This window comes from Myotis brandtii, unplaced genomic scaffold (assembly GCF_000412655.1).
Source record: "Myotis brandtii unplaced genomic scaffold, ASM41265v1 scaffold1774, whole genome shotgun sequence".
Lineage (NCBI taxonomy): Eukaryota > Metazoa > Chordata > Mammalia > Chiroptera > Vespertilionidae > Myotis > Myotis brandtii.
Window position 1 is genome coordinate 443,561 of NW_005356575.1, and position 21,359 is coordinate 464,919.

General features: G+C 53.3%; 1 protein-coding gene across 4 annotated transcripts in view; it reads right to left on the bottom strand.

Annotated features, from left to right (window-relative positions):
* The window catches only part of CLASRP (CLK4-associating serine/arginine rich protein), a 24,292-nt gene extending 2,933 nt beyond the window's left edge, over positions 1–21,359 (bottom strand). The window contains exons 1-18 of one of the 4 annotated variants that reach the window (XR_001361547.1): positions 21,298–21,359; positions 20,481–20,608; positions 12,904–13,001; positions 12,277–12,378; positions 12,006–12,085; positions 10,532–10,616; positions 9,202–9,350; positions 8,299–8,395; positions 6,922–7,000; positions 6,748–6,821; positions 5,599–5,640; positions 4,085–4,300; positions 3,748–4,035; positions 1,743–2,006; positions 1,414–1,457; positions 1,019–1,079; positions 786–844; positions 666–712 (exon numbers count right to left, since the gene is read on the bottom strand). Coding sequence is in view for 3 of the 4 variants with exons in the window: in XM_005863386.2 (XP_005863448.1) it covers positions 666–712; positions 786–844; positions 1,019–1,079; positions 1,418–1,457; positions 1,743–2,006; positions 3,748–4,035; positions 4,085–4,300; positions 5,599–5,640; positions 6,748–6,821; positions 6,922–7,000; positions 8,299–8,395; positions 9,202–9,350; positions 10,532–10,616; positions 12,006–12,085; positions 12,277–12,378; positions 12,904–13,001; positions 20,481–20,579 (1,880 nt within the window). In the remaining variant the exon portion in view is untranslated. Of the gene's footprint in view, positions 1–665; positions 713–785; positions 845–1,018; positions 1,080–1,413; positions 1,458–1,742; positions 2,007–3,747; positions 4,036–4,084; positions 4,301–5,598; positions 5,641–6,747; positions 6,822–6,921; positions 7,001–8,298; positions 8,396–9,201; positions 9,351–10,531; positions 10,617–12,005; positions 12,086–12,276; positions 12,379–12,903; positions 13,002–20,480; positions 20,638–21,297 lie in introns of those variants that run through there. The other 3 variants (XM_005863386.2, XM_014537363.1, XM_014537364.1) reach the window with 3 other exon arrangements.

Consider the following 21,359-nt stretch of genomic DNA (forward strand, 5'->3'; position numbering starts at 1 on the left):
GTGGGGGGGGGGGGGGGGGGGGGGGGGGGGCAGGGCCTGAGGCCTTATGGGCACTAATCCTGGAGTTAGCCTGTGAGGGCCACACAGAGAGACAGAGCTAGCCCTCAACTCTGCAGTGGAAGACACAAAACGAGAAGAGAAGCAGAGGGGACAGGAGAGAAGCTATCTCCCAGCACTGGGCCAGACCAGCCATGGGGCTGGCTGGAGTTCAGCCCTCCCACAAACAGCACCACCTCAGTGTTCTGGGGGGCTGAACACACAGCAACCAGACCCGGCATCTCAGTGCAGACACCGCTAATAAGCAAGCATACCAAACAGACTGCACGCCAGGTGAGGGTTAGTGTTATGAAGCACACAGAGCAGGGTTGGAGCTTGGAGCGTTTTGGGGTGCTACTCTGGACAGGATGGTCAGGGAGGAGATTGCCCAGTGGACTGAGGGAGGGGACCAGGTGAGGATCTGGGAAACAGCAAAGGAAATGGGAGCTGGGAGCTGGTGGAGCAGGGTCATTGTGGCTGGAATAAGCTGGGGATGCAGGGAGGAAAAAGGGCCAAGTGAGGGTTCTGGCAGGGCTTCAGCTCAGAGCTGGGTGGCAGGGAACGAAGGAAATGGGGAGCTTCCCAGAAGGAGGTGGCTGCGGCTGATACAGGGAGCAGAAGGGTCTTACTTCATACGGATCTTGCGGGCCATCGCGCGAAGCTCATCTTCCCGCTCCTGAGGCAGAGATGGCAGTGAGGGCTGGCCCAGCTGGCACCCGCCCGAGCCCCGCCTCTCACTCCACCCTTACCTGCCGTTCATGCTCCTGTTGTATCATCTTCTCCTGGGCGGCCTTCTTATCCGCCTTGACTGTGGGGAGGAAGGGACGCAGTGGCTTGGTAGGCCTCCAAGCTCAGAGGGCCAACCAGCCTACCAACGCCCTTAGCACGATGGCAGCAAAGCAGCGTGCACACCCACTCCTCCCCAGAGTGCCTCTCCTACAAGGCCAGGCTGGAAGGAGGGGGAGCAAGGAGGGGTACATACACTGTCTGTTCAGTGCCTTCTGCATCCTCAACTTCAGCTTCTCCTGTGGCGTCAGCTTGGGCTGGGGAAGGGGGAAAAGAGGTGGGAGAGGGGGTGGGTGTCCCGGAGTTCCCACAACCCACCTCATTCAAGAGCCTGGGACTTTTGGGGGCATGTGGGGAGGGGCAAGCTGTGGACACCTGCCATGAAGGTCTGGAGGTCCAGGGACAGACGGAGCCCCAGTGAGCAGTGAGGAGAAGGGGACATGGATTTCATGGGGACAGAACCCTTCCAGTCCTCCTTAATCCCCGGGGCTGGGTCTCCCGGCCCACCCGGGCCCCCCTGCAGGCCCACCGGGCCCAGCACTCGGGCACTGCTGCTGGCGGGAGTTAGACGGGCGAGTTCCAAATTCTTACTGACTTTGGCAGCTCCTGTCTCTTTACCAGCGGCAGGTTCGGTCCTGGGAGGAGGAAAGAACACCTGCCATCTCTGACCCCACCACAGCCTCAACAGCCCTCAGACCAGAGAGTCTAGGCCATGGGTCTCAGGTGCCTCAGTCCCTCTCGGATCTGACCCCTCTGATCCATCATCCAAGGCAAGGCCCTGGCTCCTCAGACCCACCCTCCCAGGTCAGGGCCATGTTCCCTCACACCTCCCAGGACACAGGCAAGTTCAAAACGAAAACAGTCAAGTTCATCCCATCTCAGGCTGACAATCCTCCTCCCCCAGCCCTCCACCTGCTCACTTTTTCAGCTTCTCGCCCACAGCAGGGGACGACGCCGGCCTGGTCAGCTTCTCCCTTGGGGGTGATGACGAGTGACTCTGGCTACGGCTTCGACTACAACTGCGGCTGCGGCTTCGGCTCTGGCTCTGGCTGGGGCTGCGGCTCCGAGTCAGACTGCGACTTCGGGATGGGCTGAGGGACCAGCTGCTGCGGCTGCGGCTACTGCTGTGGTGCCTGGGACCCCGGCCGCCCCGCCTGTACCAGTCCCCTGAGCGGGAGCGGCTCCTGACGGCACAGTGGGGCAAGAGAGGGGCCATGAGGCTCCAGGGACCCCATTCACACCACCACCACCCCCAGCTTTGAATCTATAGTCCTCCTACAAGGCCCTGTGGTTGGTCCAGGTGTGACTACCTCTCTCCAACTCCTTTCCCTCAGAAATCCTAGTTGCTCCCTGGCCTCACTCAGTTTAAATAGAGACCACCTTCTAGATACAACCACCCCAAACTCACTAGACACCCACTTACCTACCTCCCTGGGAGATGACCTCTGGGAGGGTGGGCCCTGGCTGGTCAGCACCCCTTTTACATACTGTGCCCAGCTCCGGGCACCCAAGAACCACATTCTCACCTTGCCAAGGGTCTCACACCAGTGGGGCCCAAGCCCTAGGCCCACTCCCCACCAGACTGCAGCACACACCTACCGGACCCAGTTTGGAAGAGAGCAGCCCCATCCTCTCTGCTTGGGACTGGCACTCCTCAGGTAGGGCTCACTGGCAGACTGGCATCTGACATGTGACCAGTCCCCACTCCCCCAGCCTTTCTCCTGTTATCACCCTGGGTCAGCCTACAGGGAATGACCTGGAAGCCAAATCCAGGCCCCACGCTGATTCCACTGGGGCTGTCCTGAGTTTTTAGAAAATTCAAGTTTGCCCTAGCTGGTATGGCTCAGTGAACAGAACGTCGGCCTGCGGACTGAAGGGTCCCGGGTTTAATTCTGGTCAAAGGCACATGCCTGGGTTGTGGGCTCAATCCCCAGTAGGGGGCATGCAGGAGGCAGCCAATCAATGATTCTCTGTCATCACTGATGTTTCTATCTCTCTCCCTCTCTCCCTTCCTCTCTGAAATAAAAAAAATATGTTAAAAAACATATTAAAAAAGAAGAAACCTTTAAAAAAATAGAAAATTCAAACTTGTTGGTAATATTGAAAAAACAAGAGCTGCCCTTTAAAAATCCACACTCTCATCTTTTCTTGAGAAACCAGGCGACTGGGCAACACCAGGCCTGTCACTGAGCAGCCAATGACCCCTTCGGATGGGACGTGTGCTCCACCTGGCCCTCCATTTTGCTTGCCAGACCCCATAGATAGCTAACGTTGAGAGGCATGCAGGAATAATACAGGTGACAATGCTGGCAATAGTAACAGTCCTTCCTGACTGCGAGGCTATTGTGTAAGGACTAAGCAGTGACATGGATTTACTTGTCACACTTCCACGACGAAGGGGATACTATCTCTAATTCACAGACAAAGAAATGGCGGCCTGAAAGTTCACTAGCAGGGCCAGAATTTATACCCAGGCAATCGCTCCTAGGGGTATGTTCTCACCCATCGAGCTGAGCTGCCTTTCCACAAGCAGCCCTGATCCCACCGGGTGAGAGCGGGATGCCCCAGTCTCTAGATGCTTTCTGTCCTATGTCATCTGCAGCACTCGCCTCAAACCCAGCCTTCCCCACAAAGGGCTGTCCCAGCTCTAAAGGCCAGATTCTGCTACAAACCACAAGACTCCCTGGAGTGTCCATGTACCTCTCCACCTCTTGGCCTAGGAACTCCCTGTGAGAAGAGCAGCTCGGTCTTGTCCCCACAGCATCCCTGAGCAAGGTGGCGGTGCCCCAGCCATGTCACCATGCTTGGAGCTGCCTCACAGAGTGGGCCTCCCTCCCACCAACCCAGTGCTTTCTGGTCTCACTGACCTCAGGGCCCAGGTCACCAGCAGGTCCCTCACCCCCATGCACACCAGGCCCCACGTACCTGCTTCTGCGGCGGGGCCCATACCCACCACGTCGGGGTGGTGAATGGGAATAGCGGTGTCCATCTCGGGAGCCTCCACCCGAGTGCCGCCGGCCACGGCTGCGAGACCGGGAATACCGCCGGGAGCGGGACCGGGAGCGAGACCAGGACCGGGAGCGGGAGCGTGCGTGTCGGCCTGAGCGATAGTAGCCCCCACCACGGCGGGAGCGGGAGCTGGAGCGAGAGCTGGAACGGGAGCTGGAGGTCCTCGAGGCAGAAGAGGAAGAGGAGGAGGAGGAGGAGCGGCGGCTGCAGGCAGGGCAGAGGGCAGGTCAGCCCTGGCCTGAGCGTTACCGACCGGGCGTTGGCATTACGTCCCGGGGCAGGGCCGCCAGGCTGAGGGGGTGCGGGAGGCTTCCCTGTGGCAGCCCCTGATGCAGCTGCAGCTGCGGCTGCTGCCGCTGCCTCCTCATCACTGCCCCCAAAACTGGTGATGAAGGTGATCTTCTCCTCACGGCCCGGAGTTGGGGAGCGGGAGCGGGAGCGAGACTCGGAGCTGGATTCCGAGGGTGACCTACAGAGGAGGGGGGGGTGCTCAGTCATCAGGGTCCTCGAGCCTGTCTGCCAGCGAAGGATTCGCACTGCAGAGCAACAGCAATGAGAACGGCGTGGGACCTGACACCCAGCACCCAGGAACAGCCACAGGGCTGTACAAGGATCTGATTCAGAACCAGGTAGCCTTTCCAAAAGAGCCAGGAAAGGGAGTGACAGAGAACTGTACTGATTTTGCATGGCTTTGAAAAAGGGAGGAGCAGATCTATGTATTTAACATGGAAGGATTTTCCAATATATATGTTAAGTGTGTGTGGGGGAGTGGGGGGCGGTTCTAAGACATTAAAGTATGGTACAATGCCAGACCTCTCACCAAAAGGTGCCTCGCCTCACATATCCTCCCGAAAGCCCCTTGAACAGGTCCCACCCACCCCATTCTCATGAGGGAATTAGGTCAGATTGAGGTCTGTCCACCCTCAAACCCCTTCCCAACCAGTGCCACATCCAGGAGGACACATGGGCACAGACAGGCTACGCATGCCTATTAGTTCTCACTGCTTATTTCTGGGCATTCAAGTTAAAGACACTTTGGATTTTTAAGTTATACCTTTCTGCCATTTTTGGTCATCTTTAACACAAGACTCCATTGTGATTAAATCAGAAAATTAAACAGGGTTCATATATAAAGAAAACAATTGGGAAAGCAGGCTAACATTTGGTGAGGGGGGGAAGGGGTGGGGATTCAGCCCTGACCAGGTAGCTCAGTTGGTTGAAGCATTGTCCCTATACACCAAGTTTTATGAGTTTAATTCCCGGTCAAGGCACCTACAAGAAGCAACCAATGAATGCATAAATAATTGGAACAACAAATCTGTTCCTCTCTCTAAAATCAATAAATAAAATAAAGCCCTAGCCAGTTTGGCTCAGTGGATACAGCATCAGCCTGTGGCCTCAAGGTTGCTAGGTTCAATTCCGGTCAAGGGCACATGCCTGGGTAGCGATCCCCAGTAGGGGGCGTGCAGGAGGCAACCGATTGATGATTCTCTCTCATCATTGATTTCTATATCTCTCCCTCTCCCTCTCCCTTCCTCTCTGAAATCAATAAAATATATGTATATCTAAAATAAAATAAACAACATAACATAACACAAAAATAAAAATAGATTCAGACTCACAGCTGACATCAGGTGCTAAAATGCCAAGAACACATCACCCAGTCTGTGAGCTCAGGGACCCTAACAGCACCCGGTACCCCTCTTCACCCTACCCCTCCATTAGGGGGTTTGCTGGCTGCTGTTCCCTGGGTCCCCAGGAACTCACCGTTTGTAGGGGTCATAGGTGGGGCTGTCTCGGCGTGCATAGCTATGAAGAGAAGAATGAAGTGGGACAAGAGGGGGTTTTGGGATCTGAGCCAGCATGGAATTGGGCCCAACCCCTGGACTTGGGCATCCAAGGCCAGACACCAGGCAGAGTGAGAAGGAAGCTGTTGGCTAGGTTATGGGCCCTGCCCTGGATCCCTTCGTCTATCCCTCCCTAGATCTGTCCAAAGCCTTAACCTTGACCCTACCCCCCAAACAATGTTCCAGATGCATCCTGACCCCAACTAACAAGGACTTCAGTCCTGCTTGGCCTCCAGAACCTAGTCTGGAAGTGTCCCTCTTCCCACTCCATGCCCGGGTTCTGCTAAGTGGGTCCTGGCTTAACTAATGATGAGGGTGATAAAACTACAACTAACATGTCTTAAATGCCACTTGCCCAGGGTCACACATTTCATAAATGAAAGCTGGGATTCCAACTCAGGCCATATGGCCCACGCCTGCCCCACAGTGATGATAATGATGGAAAGAATCCGTGTGACTCTCTAATGAACACTTTCCATACCATATAACAAACCCTGAACCCACAACGGGTTGTTTAAGCCTCATGGCAACCCTCAATCACACTCCTTGAATACAGGACATGTGGCAAAAGGAGGTACGGGCTTGCCCAGGGCTGCCAGGCCTAAGAGGCAGGGGCAGAAGGGCTCTCCACACACCAGCCTGCCTCATCCAAACCAGCTCAAGACCACAATGTGGGCACCGGCACAGCCCCTCTCCTGGGAGGTCACAGTACCCGTTTTCCAAAGGAGAAAACTAAGTTTGTGAGAGGAAGTCACTTGCCCAAGCTCTGACAGTGAGGAAGCAACCAAGCAGCCCCTGCCCCTCGCCTTTTCCAGCCATCCCTTGCTGCCTCCCACTGGCTCCGAGATCCTGGCAGGTGCCCTGAGTGAGGAGAATGGCTGGCAGGGCAGGGGTCCACATATCCCTCAAGGCCATTCCTACCTCTAATCCTCCCCATTCACTGCCCCACTAGGACTCTCCACAAGCCACAAGCCTGGCTCCAAAGAGCCTTCTGAGCCCCAGCCCCCTCCCTAGAACCTGGAAAGACTGCCGCTGGCAGGGTGGGGGCACAGGGAAGAACCCGACCTACCTGGGTGGGCTGATCTTTCGGCCCCTCAGGCGCTTCTCCCGGAACTCTCTCCGCTGGCGCCGGGAGCGACGGCCCTGGAGTAGGGTGGGTACCAGGATGGTGAGGGGTGCGCCCTCCCTGAGACGCACCCCCTCCCCGAGACGCACTCCTGCCCCCACCCGGCCCAGCCCTCACCGAGTACATGGCCTTCTCCTCCTCAAGGGCCTTGGCATGTTTGATGGCCTCTGCCTCCTCCTTGTCTTTCCGGAGCATCCTGCACAGAGGGATGAGGGTCACCAGGGAGGAGGGGGAAGGCCACAGGCAGAGTCATTGCAGGAGGTGGGGGCCTCCATGCCACCCAGGGCCTCTCACTCATTCAGCACTATTATTGAGCACTTACTGCATGCCAGGTGTTGTTTTAGGTGTTGGGGATTCAGTATTAAAAAAAGAAAAATAGAGAAATCCTTATCTTCATGGGCTTACATGCTGGGGAAAAGACCCACAGAAATAAATCATGTGACAGGTTAGATGGTGAAAACCTTGATGGGAAAATAAATCATGAAAAGGGAGAGAAGTGCCAGGAACAGGTAGAAGCTGCAGCAGCTTCCAACAGGGGGTCAGGGAAGCCACACAGAAAGTGACAGCTGAGGGCCCTGCCGGTTTGGCTCAGTGGACAGAGATTCGGCCCACAGAATGAAGGGTCCCAGGTTCGTTTCCAGTCAAGGGCACGGACCTCGGTTGCAGGCTTGATCCCTGGCCCTGGTCAGGGCATGTAGGGGGCAACCAATTGATGTCTCTCTCTCACATTGATGTTTCTCTCTGTCTCTCCCCCTCCCTTCACTCTCTCTAAAAATCAATGGGAAAATGTCCTCAGGCGAGGATTAACCAAAAAAAAAAAAAAAAAAAAAGACAGCTGAGGAGAAATCAGGGGAAAGCTGCACAAATACCAGCAGAGCCAACTGCACAAAATGGCCTGAAGGGCAGATGGGGCCCCTGGCACTTGAGGAGTAAGGAGGCCATGGAGGCTGGGCAGGGTTGGAGTGTGTGGGTCGATGGGCAAAGGATCAGACAGGTGAGACCTTGTGGCAGTGGTGAGAGCACTGGTTGCTTCTAAGTGAGGTGGGAGCCATAGAGGGTTCTGGGCAGAAGGTGTTGTGTTCAAACTTGGGATTATTCAGATTCCAATTTACTGCCCTGGTTAGCTGGGACCATTCTATGTAATCTGCATGGGGTGTGGCACAGGGCAGAGGCTCAACCAGCCAAGCACTAGACAAGAATGAAGTGAACAAAGACAGTCCACTAGAGGGTGCTGTCCACCAGGCTCAGGAACCCTGGGAGCTTCACAGGGGTCAGATCACCACAGGTCTGAGAGTTGGGGTTGGCCTTAATTTCTGCCCAGGTAAAGCTGGGTCACAAGGGCCCAGCCCACAAGCTCAGAAACCTGTGTGTGTAAAGCCCTTAGTGCAGGGCCAGGCATACAAAATGCTCAGTAATGGGGTGGCTATTAGTATCAGAGGAACAACAGAAATACCACATCCAGAGTAGGAAGGGGTGTCAGCCATCAGGCCTCACCTGACGAAGTCACCATCAGCCATGCCATAGGTTGTAGCCTGTTTGTTGAGATCTGCCACCTGTTCCTGGTTCAGTTCATCCACGTCCACCTCCACGTCTGCACCAAGAGAAAGGCTGTCAGGGGCCAAAGCCGAAACAGAGGACAGGGGAGCCCACCAGACTGAAGGCCTCTGCAGGGCGGGAGTGAGTCAGGTCATCTCAGTGTCCCCAGGCCGGCACAGGGCTTGGCCAGAGGCAGGCACAATAAATGGTGGGGGTGGAGGTGGGGGTGGGCAGGTGATGTAATGGATGGGAGCCCACATGAACATGAGCAGTGGGATGGATGAGCCAGACCTATGAAGGGAATGAGAGAAAAGTGAGGAGTGACTAGGGACCGCCTGAGGGTGGATGGAGACGGGTGTGGGTCACAGGCAATTAGGAGCCAGCGGGTGACACAGAAGTGGAAGTGGGATGGACACTTTCCATGTGCACTGTAAGCCGGCTGAGTGAGAGCTGGGAGGAGGAGGAAGATGCTGGGTGTGGAGCAATGGGTGCTGAGGTAGGGAAATGGCAGGGTGGGCATGAGGGGTGCCTCTGTAACTGGATGACCACTTGTTTTCCAGGAGAGAAAACGAAGGGGAGAGACAGAAGCTGACCCAAGTAGAAGAGAACGGAGCCAGAATCTAGGTGGGGACAGTGTCATAAAGCAGTGTCCTAAATTGAGAAAGGGGTTACAGAGAGAGAAGCTGGGAACAGCACAGAAGACAGTGAGGGCGGCAGGAGGCTAGAGTGCCCTGGAGCAGGGTTGGCAGAGACGGGGCTTGTGAGCACAGGGTGCCCCACAGAGGGTGAGGGACAAGACACACACAAAAAAAACGATGCCCAGGGACTGCGGGGAGGGGGAGGGCAGAGAGGGGACCCCACCGATGTCGGGGATGACCTCATCTTCGTCCGAGTTGCTCTCCTCCTCAGCTGGTGACTCCTCCTCCTCTGGCTTCTCTGCCACCTTCTCTACCTCGGCCACCGTGCTGTCCTCATAGGTGTAGCCAATGGACGCTTTCTTCTCCGCCAGCCTGGAACGGGGGAGCCTGTAAGCCAGGGCAGCACCCAGGGGAGAGGACGCAGCACACCGAGCTCTCTGCACACGGCCCTCACATATGCCTCCCTCAGCCTGAAACCCTCTGCACCCACCTCCCACCAGCTTCTCCCTCTGCACCCAGGCCCAGCTCCAATGCCCCATCTTCCAGGAAGACCTCCTCCAGGTGAGGTCAAGCCCCTGCCTGGCCCATGCTGGGTCATTACTGTCAGTGACAGACCAGTCTCCCTCCACCAGACTAGGAGACCTTAAAGGGCAGGGCCGAGTTATTTTGGGTAACAATGTGGCCCACCTTTGCCCAGAACAGAACAGGGGCCTAGTGCATGTCTGCTGCTGAATTTAGTCAACATTCCCTGACGCTTCCTAGTACCAGCCTCGTCCTGAAAGTGGGGTCATGCATAGGATTAGTCACATCCGTGAAAACACTTCAGGTGAAGGGAAGCAGCAAGCCTTAGGCTCACAAAGGGGAAGCCTCAGCAGGAGGGAAGGAGTCAGGGGTCCAGGACCACTGTGGAGCAAGTGGGACTGCAGGGGCCCTGGAGGAGGGGACAGCTATCCCTGGAGAACAGTGTGCAAAGGCAGAGGGAGACCAAGCACAGCCAGACCGGGGTGGAGAGAGAAGTGAGACTGCCTGACTGCTGCTCTCCCAAGACGGCAGCTGGGGACCTCCCTGCTCCAGGGTAAGAATCCACCCCCCGCCTCCCAGCCATTCCTCAAGGGACACCGCCTTGAGAAGGCCCTCTGGAGTGACAATCAACTGCTGACTGCAAGCTTACTGCACAAGCGCATTCCAAGCTCCATCTCTTGCAGTCCCCGCCACTCCAGGCAGAGGGGACTCCTGTTAGCCCCACCTCAGAGAGGAGCCCCTCAGGACCCCGAGAGGGACGTCCTCACCGGCAGGATTCGAATCTCTCCATAGGGCCTGCTCTCCTAACTGCACCTCCCACTACTCCACAAGCTGAAAGCATATTGCAGAAGTTTTGCAGAAAACCTTTCCCATCCAGCTGCTGCTTTTGCTTTCTCTGAACATTTATCAAGTACCTACTGTGTGAACACTGTACCCAGCACTGGGGAAATAAGGATGGATGAGACTGTGCCCTGGTGGGGTTCACAGTCCTCCTGCCTCCCCCAACCCCTCGGTGCCCCAACCCCACTCACTTCTTCTTCTCGTCCTCACTGGGTCTCTGGAGGCCTCCGTACAACTCATCAATGTAGATCTGGTACAGGCACTGCTCCTCCGAGACTGCAGCAAGGCAAAAGGCATGCGGGTCACTGGGTCTGGGGACACGAGGACTTCAGGAGCAGACACAAAATGCAGTGGGGAAGACGCGCAGGTACAACCCAACCCGGCCAGGAGCAGAGTCACTGATTTCTAGATAATCACAAACTGTGTGTGGTGGGGACGCAGCAATTGCAGGGGGCCCTGACTATTCCACTAACTCACCCTGTGACCCCAAACAAGGGACTTCACCGCTCTGTGCCTCAGTTTCCTTTTCTGTAAAATGGGACCACCGGCAGAGTGAGCGCTTGGTACTCGGGCACTGCTACTTTAACACTGCTAGGGAGGCCTCTGGCTGGACCCTTCAGAACTATAAACTTATCCTGAATACTGGATGTCACATGGACCTCACAGCCTCTCCACTGTGTTCAATTTAAATTAAGTTTAGCCTGGATGGTGTTGCTCAATGTTTAGAGTGTCATCTCATGCACCAAAGGGTCGCAGGTTCCATTCCCTGTCAAGGGTTCGTACCTGGGTTGCAGGTTCAATCCCTGGCCCTGACTGGGGTGCATGCAGGAGGCAACCAATGGATGTGTCTCTCTCACATCGATGTTTCTCTCTCCCTCTCCCTCCCTTCCTTCCTACCACTCACTCTAAAAATCAATGGAAAAAATATTCTCCGGTGAGGATTAACAAAACAAAAAAACGAAGTATGGTTTAGAGCCATCAGGGCTCTCGTTCACCCGCAGGAGGCCGGCTAGAGTTTGGAGCTGGCCCTCAGGAAGCAGTGGTGGTTACAGGTAGGTGAGCACTGCGGCTCTGTGGGCAACTCCTGACCCACACGGTCCTTGTCTGTAAAATGGGGCATCACCACTACCTTGCTGGGTGGGTATGCAGATGTAATGAGATTTTTAAAAAGCCCAAGTTGGCCAGGGTCCAAACCTCCCCAGGCAAGCCAAGAGCCAGGAAGTCTCCCTGAGCCTTCATTTTCTCTGGAAGGCAACAGTGATTGCTTGGAGAACAATAGTGGACATATATGAACACTTGGCAAAATGGCATACTCAGCCTAAATAATTGTTCAAAACAGGAGCCATTTCATCTTTAGAGCTCACATTCTGACCCATGTAGGCAGGGAAAATAAACACACAGAGGAAAACAATGTGTTACTGCAACTTTCCCCAAATTTCTTTTAGGAAAAAAGACCATAGAGCCAGAGGGCCAGGGCTGTAGAAGTGACCTTGGCAGGGCCGTCTAGTTCAGCAGATATCTCCTGTACCGAGTCAAGAGAAGGAGGCCCCGAGAGGGGCAGAGCTGGGACCAAAACTAGGGGAGGAACCTTTCTTCCCAAACTTGTCTAGATCTTCCAGTCTCTAGGAGCCCCCAAACCACCTCCCCACACCCAAGATCACTCACTGCCAGCAAAGTCGTTCTGCACCAGGCCACGGTAGCGCTCGTAGTTACATTTCCGCTCATCCGACTCCTGTTCTGGGGAGCTTTGGCGGAAGTCAAGGTTTTGAGATCAGAGGGAGAAGGCAGATCCCACCCCAAGCCAGCAAGAGGGGGTATGAGGGGCTTGGCTCAGGCTGGGGGACCGGGAAGGTGGCAGGCAGGCAAGGACTTGGGAAAGAAGAGGTGCTGCTGGGCCAGACTCCCTGCCTGGCAACCCCTTGGGGAGACAGCTTACATGGTGGTGAGAAGTGGGGGGGTGTAGTCAGGGATGTGGTCCAGGTGGGCACGAACATCAAAACGGTCAATCATGTTGTTGGTGTCCCCCTGCCAGGGCATCCTGAAGTGGGAAGCAGGGGAGCAAGGAGCTTAGGGTCCCCGCTGCCCCGGACACAATGTACCTATTCCCTGCCACCTGAAGCCTGGGAGCCTGTCCCTCAGTCTTTTCTATCCCCTCTCCTCTCAGGCCCTATGGTACAAACCTGCCTGAATAGGGGCCTGAGTACAGCACCATAGAAACTGGGGCTCTTTTCCTCAGAACCAAGTAAGTGTGAAGAACCTGAACCAGATCCTAGGGGCCACTTGCCAAGCCTGTCACCCGAACATCTCCTCTGGCCACCTACTCCCTGCTTCAATTCAGCCTCTGATCCTAGCCCTGGTCCCACCAATTCCCCTCTAAGTCCTTCAACCACCACTACACCCTAGGGCCTCCATCCTAACTCACTGGCTCTCCTTAGCTGGTGACTAACACCTTCCCATGCAGGTCAAGCCTTACTTGCCTGAGTCCCCAAAGGTCTGTCCATACCCCAGGTCCCCCGTGACCCTTGGTCACAGATATTACCTGGCCCCTTAAACTCAGTCTTACATGTTAACGGGGCTCTCTGCGGCCAGGGCGACTGCAGAATCCAGGTGTACCTTGCAAGCTCTGCCATGTACCTGCAGGAACTGGGCCGGGTCCTTCTTCTGCAGGGACAGACAGGATGGAAGTTATCTCCCAACTGAGCTCCAAACCTCACTAGCCTCCACACAACAAGTGCAGCAGCGAGCTCACCTCTGTCAAGCGGGCCGTATCTCAGAGGTGAACTAACCTGTACAGGGGTGGCAGCACCAGCAGGGGCCACTCAATCTCTGGGGAACAAGGGGTTTCCCCTCAAGGTGGGGGCAAGAGGCTCTGAGCTCCATCTAGTCCAATCTTCTGCACGGTCAGTAGCAAGACCTCCCTCCCTAAAGTATTACCCCGAAACTCTTCACCCCCACCCGGGGCATTCAGAGCCAGGGGTGAGCCCTTCGGCCTGGATCAGCCTGACACCAGGCACATGAAAAGATGCTCAATGTCATTAGTCATCAGGGAAATGCTCATCAGAACCACGAGATACCACTCCACACTCACTAGGACGGCTAAAATGGAAAGGACGGACAACACAAGTATTGGCAAGAATGTGGAGAAATTAGGTTCTTCAAATAGTTAAACAAAGAATGACCGTGTGACCCAACAATTCCATTCCTAGGTAGATAGCCAAAAGAACTTAGAACAGATACTTAAATACTTGTATATAAACGTTCATAACAGCACCATTCACCATAGCCAGGAGGTGGAAACAATCCAAATGGCCGCCCACAGATGACGGGCTGAGAGAGATGACAGTACAGATACAACGGGGTACATCCAGACAATGGAATACTGTTTGGCAATAACAAGGAAGGAAGCAGCCTTCCACACTATAACAAGGGTGAACCTTGAGGACACTATGGTAGGGGAAAGAAGTCAGGCACAAAAGGATGATCCCGTTTATGTGAACTGTCCAGAATAGGCAAAGCCAGAGACAGAAAGCAGATTAGTGGTTACCCAGGGCTGGGAAGTTTGGGGCGGGGAAGGGGGATGACTGATTGCTAATGGGTACAGGGTTTCTTTTCAAGGTCATGAAATTTTCTAAAATTAATTGTGGTGATGGTTGCACAACCATGTGAATATACTGAAAACCACTGAAATGTTCACTTGAAATGAGTGAATTGTGTGGTATGTGAATTATATCTTCAAAAAGCTGTTTTTTTTAAAAAGTTACAAAGACAGAGGAGAATATCCCTGAGGCTACGTACACCCCTCAGGTGCTCGTGTGGGGATCACAATTCCAAGGCACCGTAATTGTCAGGAAAGGAGAAAGTCTAGCAGCAGCAGTTGCACCACTGCGCATCCCGTGTGATGGGCCCTGGCTGCGCTCAGCTGTATGCCACACCACAGACCCCAGGAGAGCCCTGGGAAGGCTGCTGTGATAGCCACTAAATCCCTGCCGAGCTGCCCAAGCACCCAACCCCTGCCCACAGCTCCATCCCCATTCCTTCCCTGCTCCAGCCAGCATCTCCTCTCGCTGGGACCAGGCAGCAGCCCCTCTAGGACCCCCTGTGGCCACCCTCACCCTCTGCAGTCCATTCTCCACAGAGTGGCCAGGGGGTTCTGTGAAAACCTTAGTCCCTCTGCTTAGAGCCCTTGCATGCTCTCCCCCAGCTCTGCTCCAGGCAGCCCGGCCTGCACCACTCCTTGAACATCCAGGCTTGCCCATGCTCCACTCAGGACCTCAGCGCTTGCTCTGCTCTCGACCTGCCATGTTCTTGTGCATAACACCCCTTCGCTTCTAGAAGCCCCCCTCTCAACTTTATCGAAACAGCTCGCCTCACAACCCCTCATTTCCTCTATCTCCTTGACCCCACTGTTTGCTTCAGAGCACCTACCACCACTCGATTTTGCACCTCACATTCACTGATCACCTGTCTCTCTCACTAAAACATCACTTCCCCCGGGCAGGGATCTCTGTTGTTCAGTCATATACTCAGTGGCTACAACAGGCCTGGTCCACAGCAGGGGCTCAGGAACACTCCTCACTGACAGATAAGGAGACTAAGCCCCTCCAGGAAAAACCATCAGCATCAAGTTTCCAAGATCCTGCACTCCCTCACGGCCTCCATCTCCCACCCGAACCCCAGCCAGCAGATGAGCAGGACACCTTCCACTACAAGGAGCTGAGGAGCCACAGCTGGTATCAGGCCACTATCTATCCTGCACCTACTGAGGCCCAGGTGCTGGGCCCTTCTTGTCCTCATTTCACAGCCAGAAGCTGAGGGGTGATACGCCCAAGACCACAGGGGCTGCCAGAGGTGGTGCTGCTAGAATTCAACTCCTCACTTGCCCCTCACCTGTCTCCTTCAGGTTCTCCTCTCAGGCCACACGGCTCCTCAGGCTCCTCAGCCCATGGCCAAGTCTAAGGTCAAGACATCCCTCACACTGCTCCAGGCCAAAGGCCCAGTTCCCAACAGCCAAGACTCATAGGACATTGTTTCCAGGATGGACTCTGGCAGATACAGGAAAACCACTGGCAGTGTAGGCGCCACAGTAAGGAAAAAGCATTGGGCTGAGAGTAAAACCCGAGTCCAGAGCCCGGCTGTTGGAATATTCTGGAAAAATCAACGAACCATACCAAAAGCCAGGCATCGATCTATCTAAGTGTTTTATGTACATTTTCTCAGTCAAAGTTCTCAACCATGGGAGAAATGTACTACTCTTGGCCCCATGTTCCAGGTTAGGAAACTGAGGCTCAGACAGTAAAACCCACTTGCCTAAGATCACATTAGTAATAAGCTAACTAGAATTTGAACCCAAATGGGTTGACATAAATTTACTGTCTTAAGGACTTCTAAGTGTACAGTACAACAGCATTAACTATATACACCTTGTTGTGCAACATATCTCTGCAACTTTTTCATCCTGCGAAACTGACACTCCATACCCACTGAATAACTCTCCATTTCCAGTCCCCCCAGCCCCTGGTAACTACCATTCTATTTGCTCTAAGGGTTTGACTACTTTAGGTACCTCATATATGTGGAATCTTGCAGTATTTGTCTTTTTGTGACTGGCTGATTTCACTAGGCATAATGTCCTCATGTTTCCTCCATGTTGTAGCATGTGACAGGATTTCCTTCCTTTTTAAGGCTGAATAATATTCCATTGTACTTATATACATTTTCTTTATCCATTCATCAGCAGATGGACATTGAGGTTATTTCCACATCTTGACTATGGTGAATAATACTGCAATAAACATGATGTACAAATATCTCTTTAAACCTAAAATCCACCCTGGCCAGGTGGCTCAGTTGGAACATCATCCTGTATACCAAAAGGTTGCGGGATTGATTCACAGTCAGGGCACATACCCAGGTTGTGGATTTGATTCCCGGTCGGGGCACATACAAGAGGCAACTGATTTTTAAAAAAATATTTTTATTGATTTCAGAGAAGAAAGAAGAGGGAGAGAAAGATAGAAACATCAATGATGAGAGAGAATCATTGATCGGCTGCCTCCTGCACGTCCCCCTACTGGGGACCAAATCCACAACCCGAGCACGGGCCCTTGACCGGAATCGAACCCAGGACCCTTCAGTCTGCAGGCCAACGCTCTATCCACTGAGCCAAACCAGCCAGGGCATGGAGGCAACTTCTCCCCCACTTCCTCTCTCTCTAAAAATCAAAAAAATATATATCCTCAGGTGAGGATAAAAAATACAGATATAGATATAGATATAGATATAGATATAGATATAGATATAGACCTAAAATCCATTAACCCTCAACTATTTTGCCGCCAGGATCAGATGGGATCAGAAGAGTTCGTTCGTGAAGTTTTTCATTCATTCATTCATTCATTCATTCATTCAACTGTTAAGCAAGCAACTATGTGTAGACCCTGTGCTGCCCTCACAGCTCACAAGTCTAGACCCATGCTACAGTAATGACCTGGAGTGGGGAGTCCAGGGGGAATGCCTCACTCAGCCAGGGGCTTTCTGGAGGAGACACCTGAGTCAAGATTTGTTTATTTCCCACTTTCATATCTTCAGGGGATTGTTCCTTTATGCAAACCACTGATTAAAGAAGAGAGTTGACAAGGACAAGATCAAGAACAGAACCAATGTCTGCTAGGGAGAGAGAGGATGCACCAAGGACAAATCAGAGGCAGAGAAGCCACCTCTGTCTGGACACATCTCTGGCCTGCCACAATATACCTCAGCTTCTTCAAAACTCGCCCACAGCCGCCTCTCTCAGCACAAGAATGAGATAAGAGACTGTGCAAGCAGCCCATCCCCTCCTCAAAGCAGCCATCAGCAACTGCCCAGCCATTGCCACAGTCCACAGCTTGGTGCCTTGGATTGGAATGCTGATCACGTTCATGTATGGGGACAATGACAGCTTGTACAGGCCCGCACCACAAAGCACCCCAGTCACTGTTCTTGTTCTTGATGCTTTTCCCAGTCAACCCCTGTGAGAGGGGCTGGTCATCACCACTGTCCCAAGGGGAAAATAAAGCTGAGGGAGCTCCCCGCTAACAAGGAGAGCCTGGAGTCCCAGGCCTTCAGAGTGACCCAACTCCAGCCCTCTTTCGTCTACACCAGTGGTCGGCAAACTCATTAGTCAACAGAACCAAATATCAACAGTACAACGATTGAAATTTCTTTTGAGAGCCAAATTTTTTAAACTTAAACTATATAGGTAGGTACAGTGTTACTAACTTAATTAGGGTACTCCTAAGGCTTAGGAAGAGTCACACTCAAGTGGCCAAAGAGCCGCATGTGGCTCCCGAGCCGCAGTTTGCCGACCACGGGTACACCATCGACCTGGATGCAAATTCCAGCTCTACCTGGTAATAATAAGTTCAGTAACAAGAGCTAGCACTGACTGAGCAAGCTGCCCTGAGCAAGCCCAGACTCAGTGGTCTATGTGCTCAATCTCACCAAATACTCCAACGGCCCTGTGTGGGAATTGCTCTTGTCCCCACCATTAAGTGGCAAACAATCCATCCCCCTTCTCCAGCAGTAATAGGACCCCTAATATATCTGGCGCAAGGCCACCCATAATAAAGTCTATACCTCTTAGCCTGGTGGGTGGAACGAAGACATATATGATGGCCAGAGCTTGAGCAGCCCTCTTAGACCTTGACACAATACTGGGAAGAGAAGTCATGTACAGCTAAACAATAAAATGGTCCCTGAGCAGAACTGGGTACCACTGGGCACCTATGTGGAAAAGGAAATAATTTTTTTTTGTTTAAGCCACTGATGTTTTAGGTCTCTATTATTCACAGCCAAACTTGATTCTACATGTTATATCACTTCACATGTGGAAGAGGCAACCAGGCTATCTCTCTTTTCTTCTCTCTTCTTGTCTAAATCAATAAAAATATTTTTTTATATTTTTATTGATTCCAGTGAGGAAGGAAAAGGGAGAGAAAGACTGAAACGTCAATGATGAGACAGAATCATTGATTGGCTGCCTCCTGCAGGCCCCACACTGGGGATCGAGCCCGAAACCCAGACATATGCCCCGACCGGGAATCGAACCGTGACCTCCTGGTTCATGTCGATGCTCAACCACTGAGCCACACCGGCCGGGCATCATTCTTGAGCACTGGCTATGCTCCTGGGCCACTGCTGGGGTCTCAACTCAGCAACACACGCCAGGCCCTGCCCTGAGGTCACGCTATAGTTCTGACACCACCAGAGATGGACGCTCCCTTCAGCCCCGTGGTGCATTTGTGGGTGACAGAAGGCAAGTGAGGAGCACCCAGAGATTCCTCTCTTAGGGTAACAGCCTCTACTTCACCGGTGACTTTGGGGATTCAAAAAATCATGTATCTAAAGCTCTTTTCACATAGCCTAGTGCCTGAGAAGGATCAATTAAAATGGTAAATGCTATTGTTATATTGTTTTAGTTCATCTATTCTTTCAAACCGTATTTGTTGGACCCAAGCTTGGGATGCAAAAATGACCCAAATACACCTAGTCCCTAATCTTTACAGAGCTGGATGTGTGTGTTAAATTCCACAAAGGGGAAGGACAGGGGGCTGTGACAGCACTTATCCGGACATCTGAGTGAGGGGATGAGGGAAGACTGCCCTACAGATTGAGATGTGACAGATGAGCAGGAGTAAATCAGGTATAGGAAGAGTTCATGAAAAGCCTGTGGCCGGAAAGGGCTATATAATTCTGGGAGCTAAACTTATACTCTTTTTTTAAATACATTTTTATTGATTTCAGAGAGGAAGGGAGAGGGAGAGAGAGATAGAAACATCAGTGATGAGAGAGAATCATTGATTGGCTGCCTCCTGCATGCCCCACACTGGGAATCGAGCCCGCAACCCAGGCATGTGCCCTTGACTGGAATCGAACCCGGGACCCTTCAGTCCGCAGGCCAACGCTCTATCCACTGAGCCAAACCAGCTAGGGCAACTTATACTCTTCATACATCTTTTGTGTTAGAGATGGTCACCTAGGTAGTGAGGAGGCCAGATGGCTTTAGCAAAGGAATGAGGCAGAACAGGTGGTGTGAGTCTGAAAGGAGGCAAAAGCCAGACCAGCAGGGCCTTGAAGGCTGTGTTGAGGAGCCTGGATTTTCTCTCAAGAGCACTAGGAAGCCACAAAGGAGTTCTGAGCAAGGGAGGGACAGGGTCAGCTTTGTGCTTTAGAAAGACCTCTCTGAACCCTCTGAAGAGGGTGGATGGATGGAGCAGGACTAAAGGCCAGGAGACCAAGGAGGGGGCTGGGGCAGTGATACAGTAGCACTAGAAATGTCTATACAAATATCATATAATTGGAACACTCACCATAGGACATAAGTGCCTTTGTAAACTGGGGTCTCCATGACAAGTAGGCATTAAATAGGTGAGGAGAGGCAATACAGGCACAATGTGTGGTAGCAGAGATGCAAAAAGGGACATTGGAGCTACCCAAGACTGAAGCCGAGAGACGGGCAGAGGACAGACCAGAAGGACCTTTTAGGTCATGGAATGAAGTTTGGTTTTCTCTCCAAAAGTGAAGCATTGCCCTAACCGGTTTGGCTCAGTGGATGGAGCGTCTGCCTGTGGACTGAGGGGTCCCAGGTTCGATTCCGGTCAAGGGCATGTACCTTGGTTGCGGGCACATCCCCAGTGGGGGGTGTGCAGGAGGCAGCTGATCAATGTTTTTCTCTCATCGATGTTTCTAACTCTCTATCCCTCTCTCTGTAAAAAATCAATAAAATATACTTAAAAAAAAAAGTGAAGCATTAACGCATCAAACAGGAGAGGGAAGTGGTCAGAGTTCACTTAATGGCTGAGCCCCGGACACTGCGAATACAGCAGTAAGCAAGACAAGCAACACTCCGCAGGTGGCCAGTCTCATATCTGGACTGCGCCGCGTGTCACAAAGACCTTCCTTCTCCCTGCTAACACTAGCTCTGTGCTCTGAGGCCACACCAACCACCACGGTACACGCTCACACACAGAATGCCACGGGGTTTTAGCACTGATTCTGCCGAAGAAATGGCTGAAGAGGAAACGGAGCCCAAATTTTACCAGGATGACCAGGGCCCCACCCTCGCAGGGAGCTCCCACCCCGGATTAAAGGTCAGTTACTCACAATCTTTTCATAGTACTCCCGCCGCCGCTCCGCCCTCTTCTTGTAGTCGACCATCATGCCTCGCAGCTTCCGCTCATGCTTCCGCGCCTCGTGCCACATGGTGGAGAGGCCAAGCCTGAGGCCTTAACCTGGGGGATGAGACGAGGGGTGAGATGGGCAGAGTCAAAGTCACCTACAAGTTGGTGACAGAGCTCGTCCCAAATGCCAGCTTCAGGGGGAGGAAGCGAGGCTGCAGAACCGTGTAGCAGATGCTCAGGCGTATCCCTGACCACCCTGATCCAGCAGCTTGGACATCCTGCAAACCCCCAGGTGATTCTGGAGTGAGCATCCACCTCCGGAGCTGGAGTCAAGAATGAACGGTTTGGGAATGGAAGGAGCGAGTGTATGAAGCAAGCTCCGGAGGCAGACACCAAGCAGCTGGGACGGGAGCTCAAGGGAAAGGGAAGAGCGGAAATGGCTCCCACCAGAAGACATCCGTGATGGGTATGGGCTGTAGGGGGATGAAAATGAAGGCAGGTGGAAGAAAAGGACATTGGTAAGGAGGTGGAGGTCGAGGGCAGGTGAAGGGCACGGATGGAAGACGAGGCTTGGAGGAGGAGGAACTTGGGGGGCGTGCTATCTTTCCTTACAGCAGGGCTGAGGTCTAAGGGAATAGGGACGAGGGAGGGGAGTAGAGGCGGAGGAGGCAGTCGGGAAGGAGTGGGTTCCGTTTAGGGTCAAGGCTCCCGGGCAGGGGCGGAGCCCGAAGATTTGCAAAGGGCTCCAAGACCCCATTTACCCATCTAGTCCCTGAGGGCTCGGGCTGTTTTCTTCTTACTTTGACAAGGGGGCGGGACCCGGGCCTGCGACGGGGTCGGCCGCGGGGAGTTCCGGCTCACG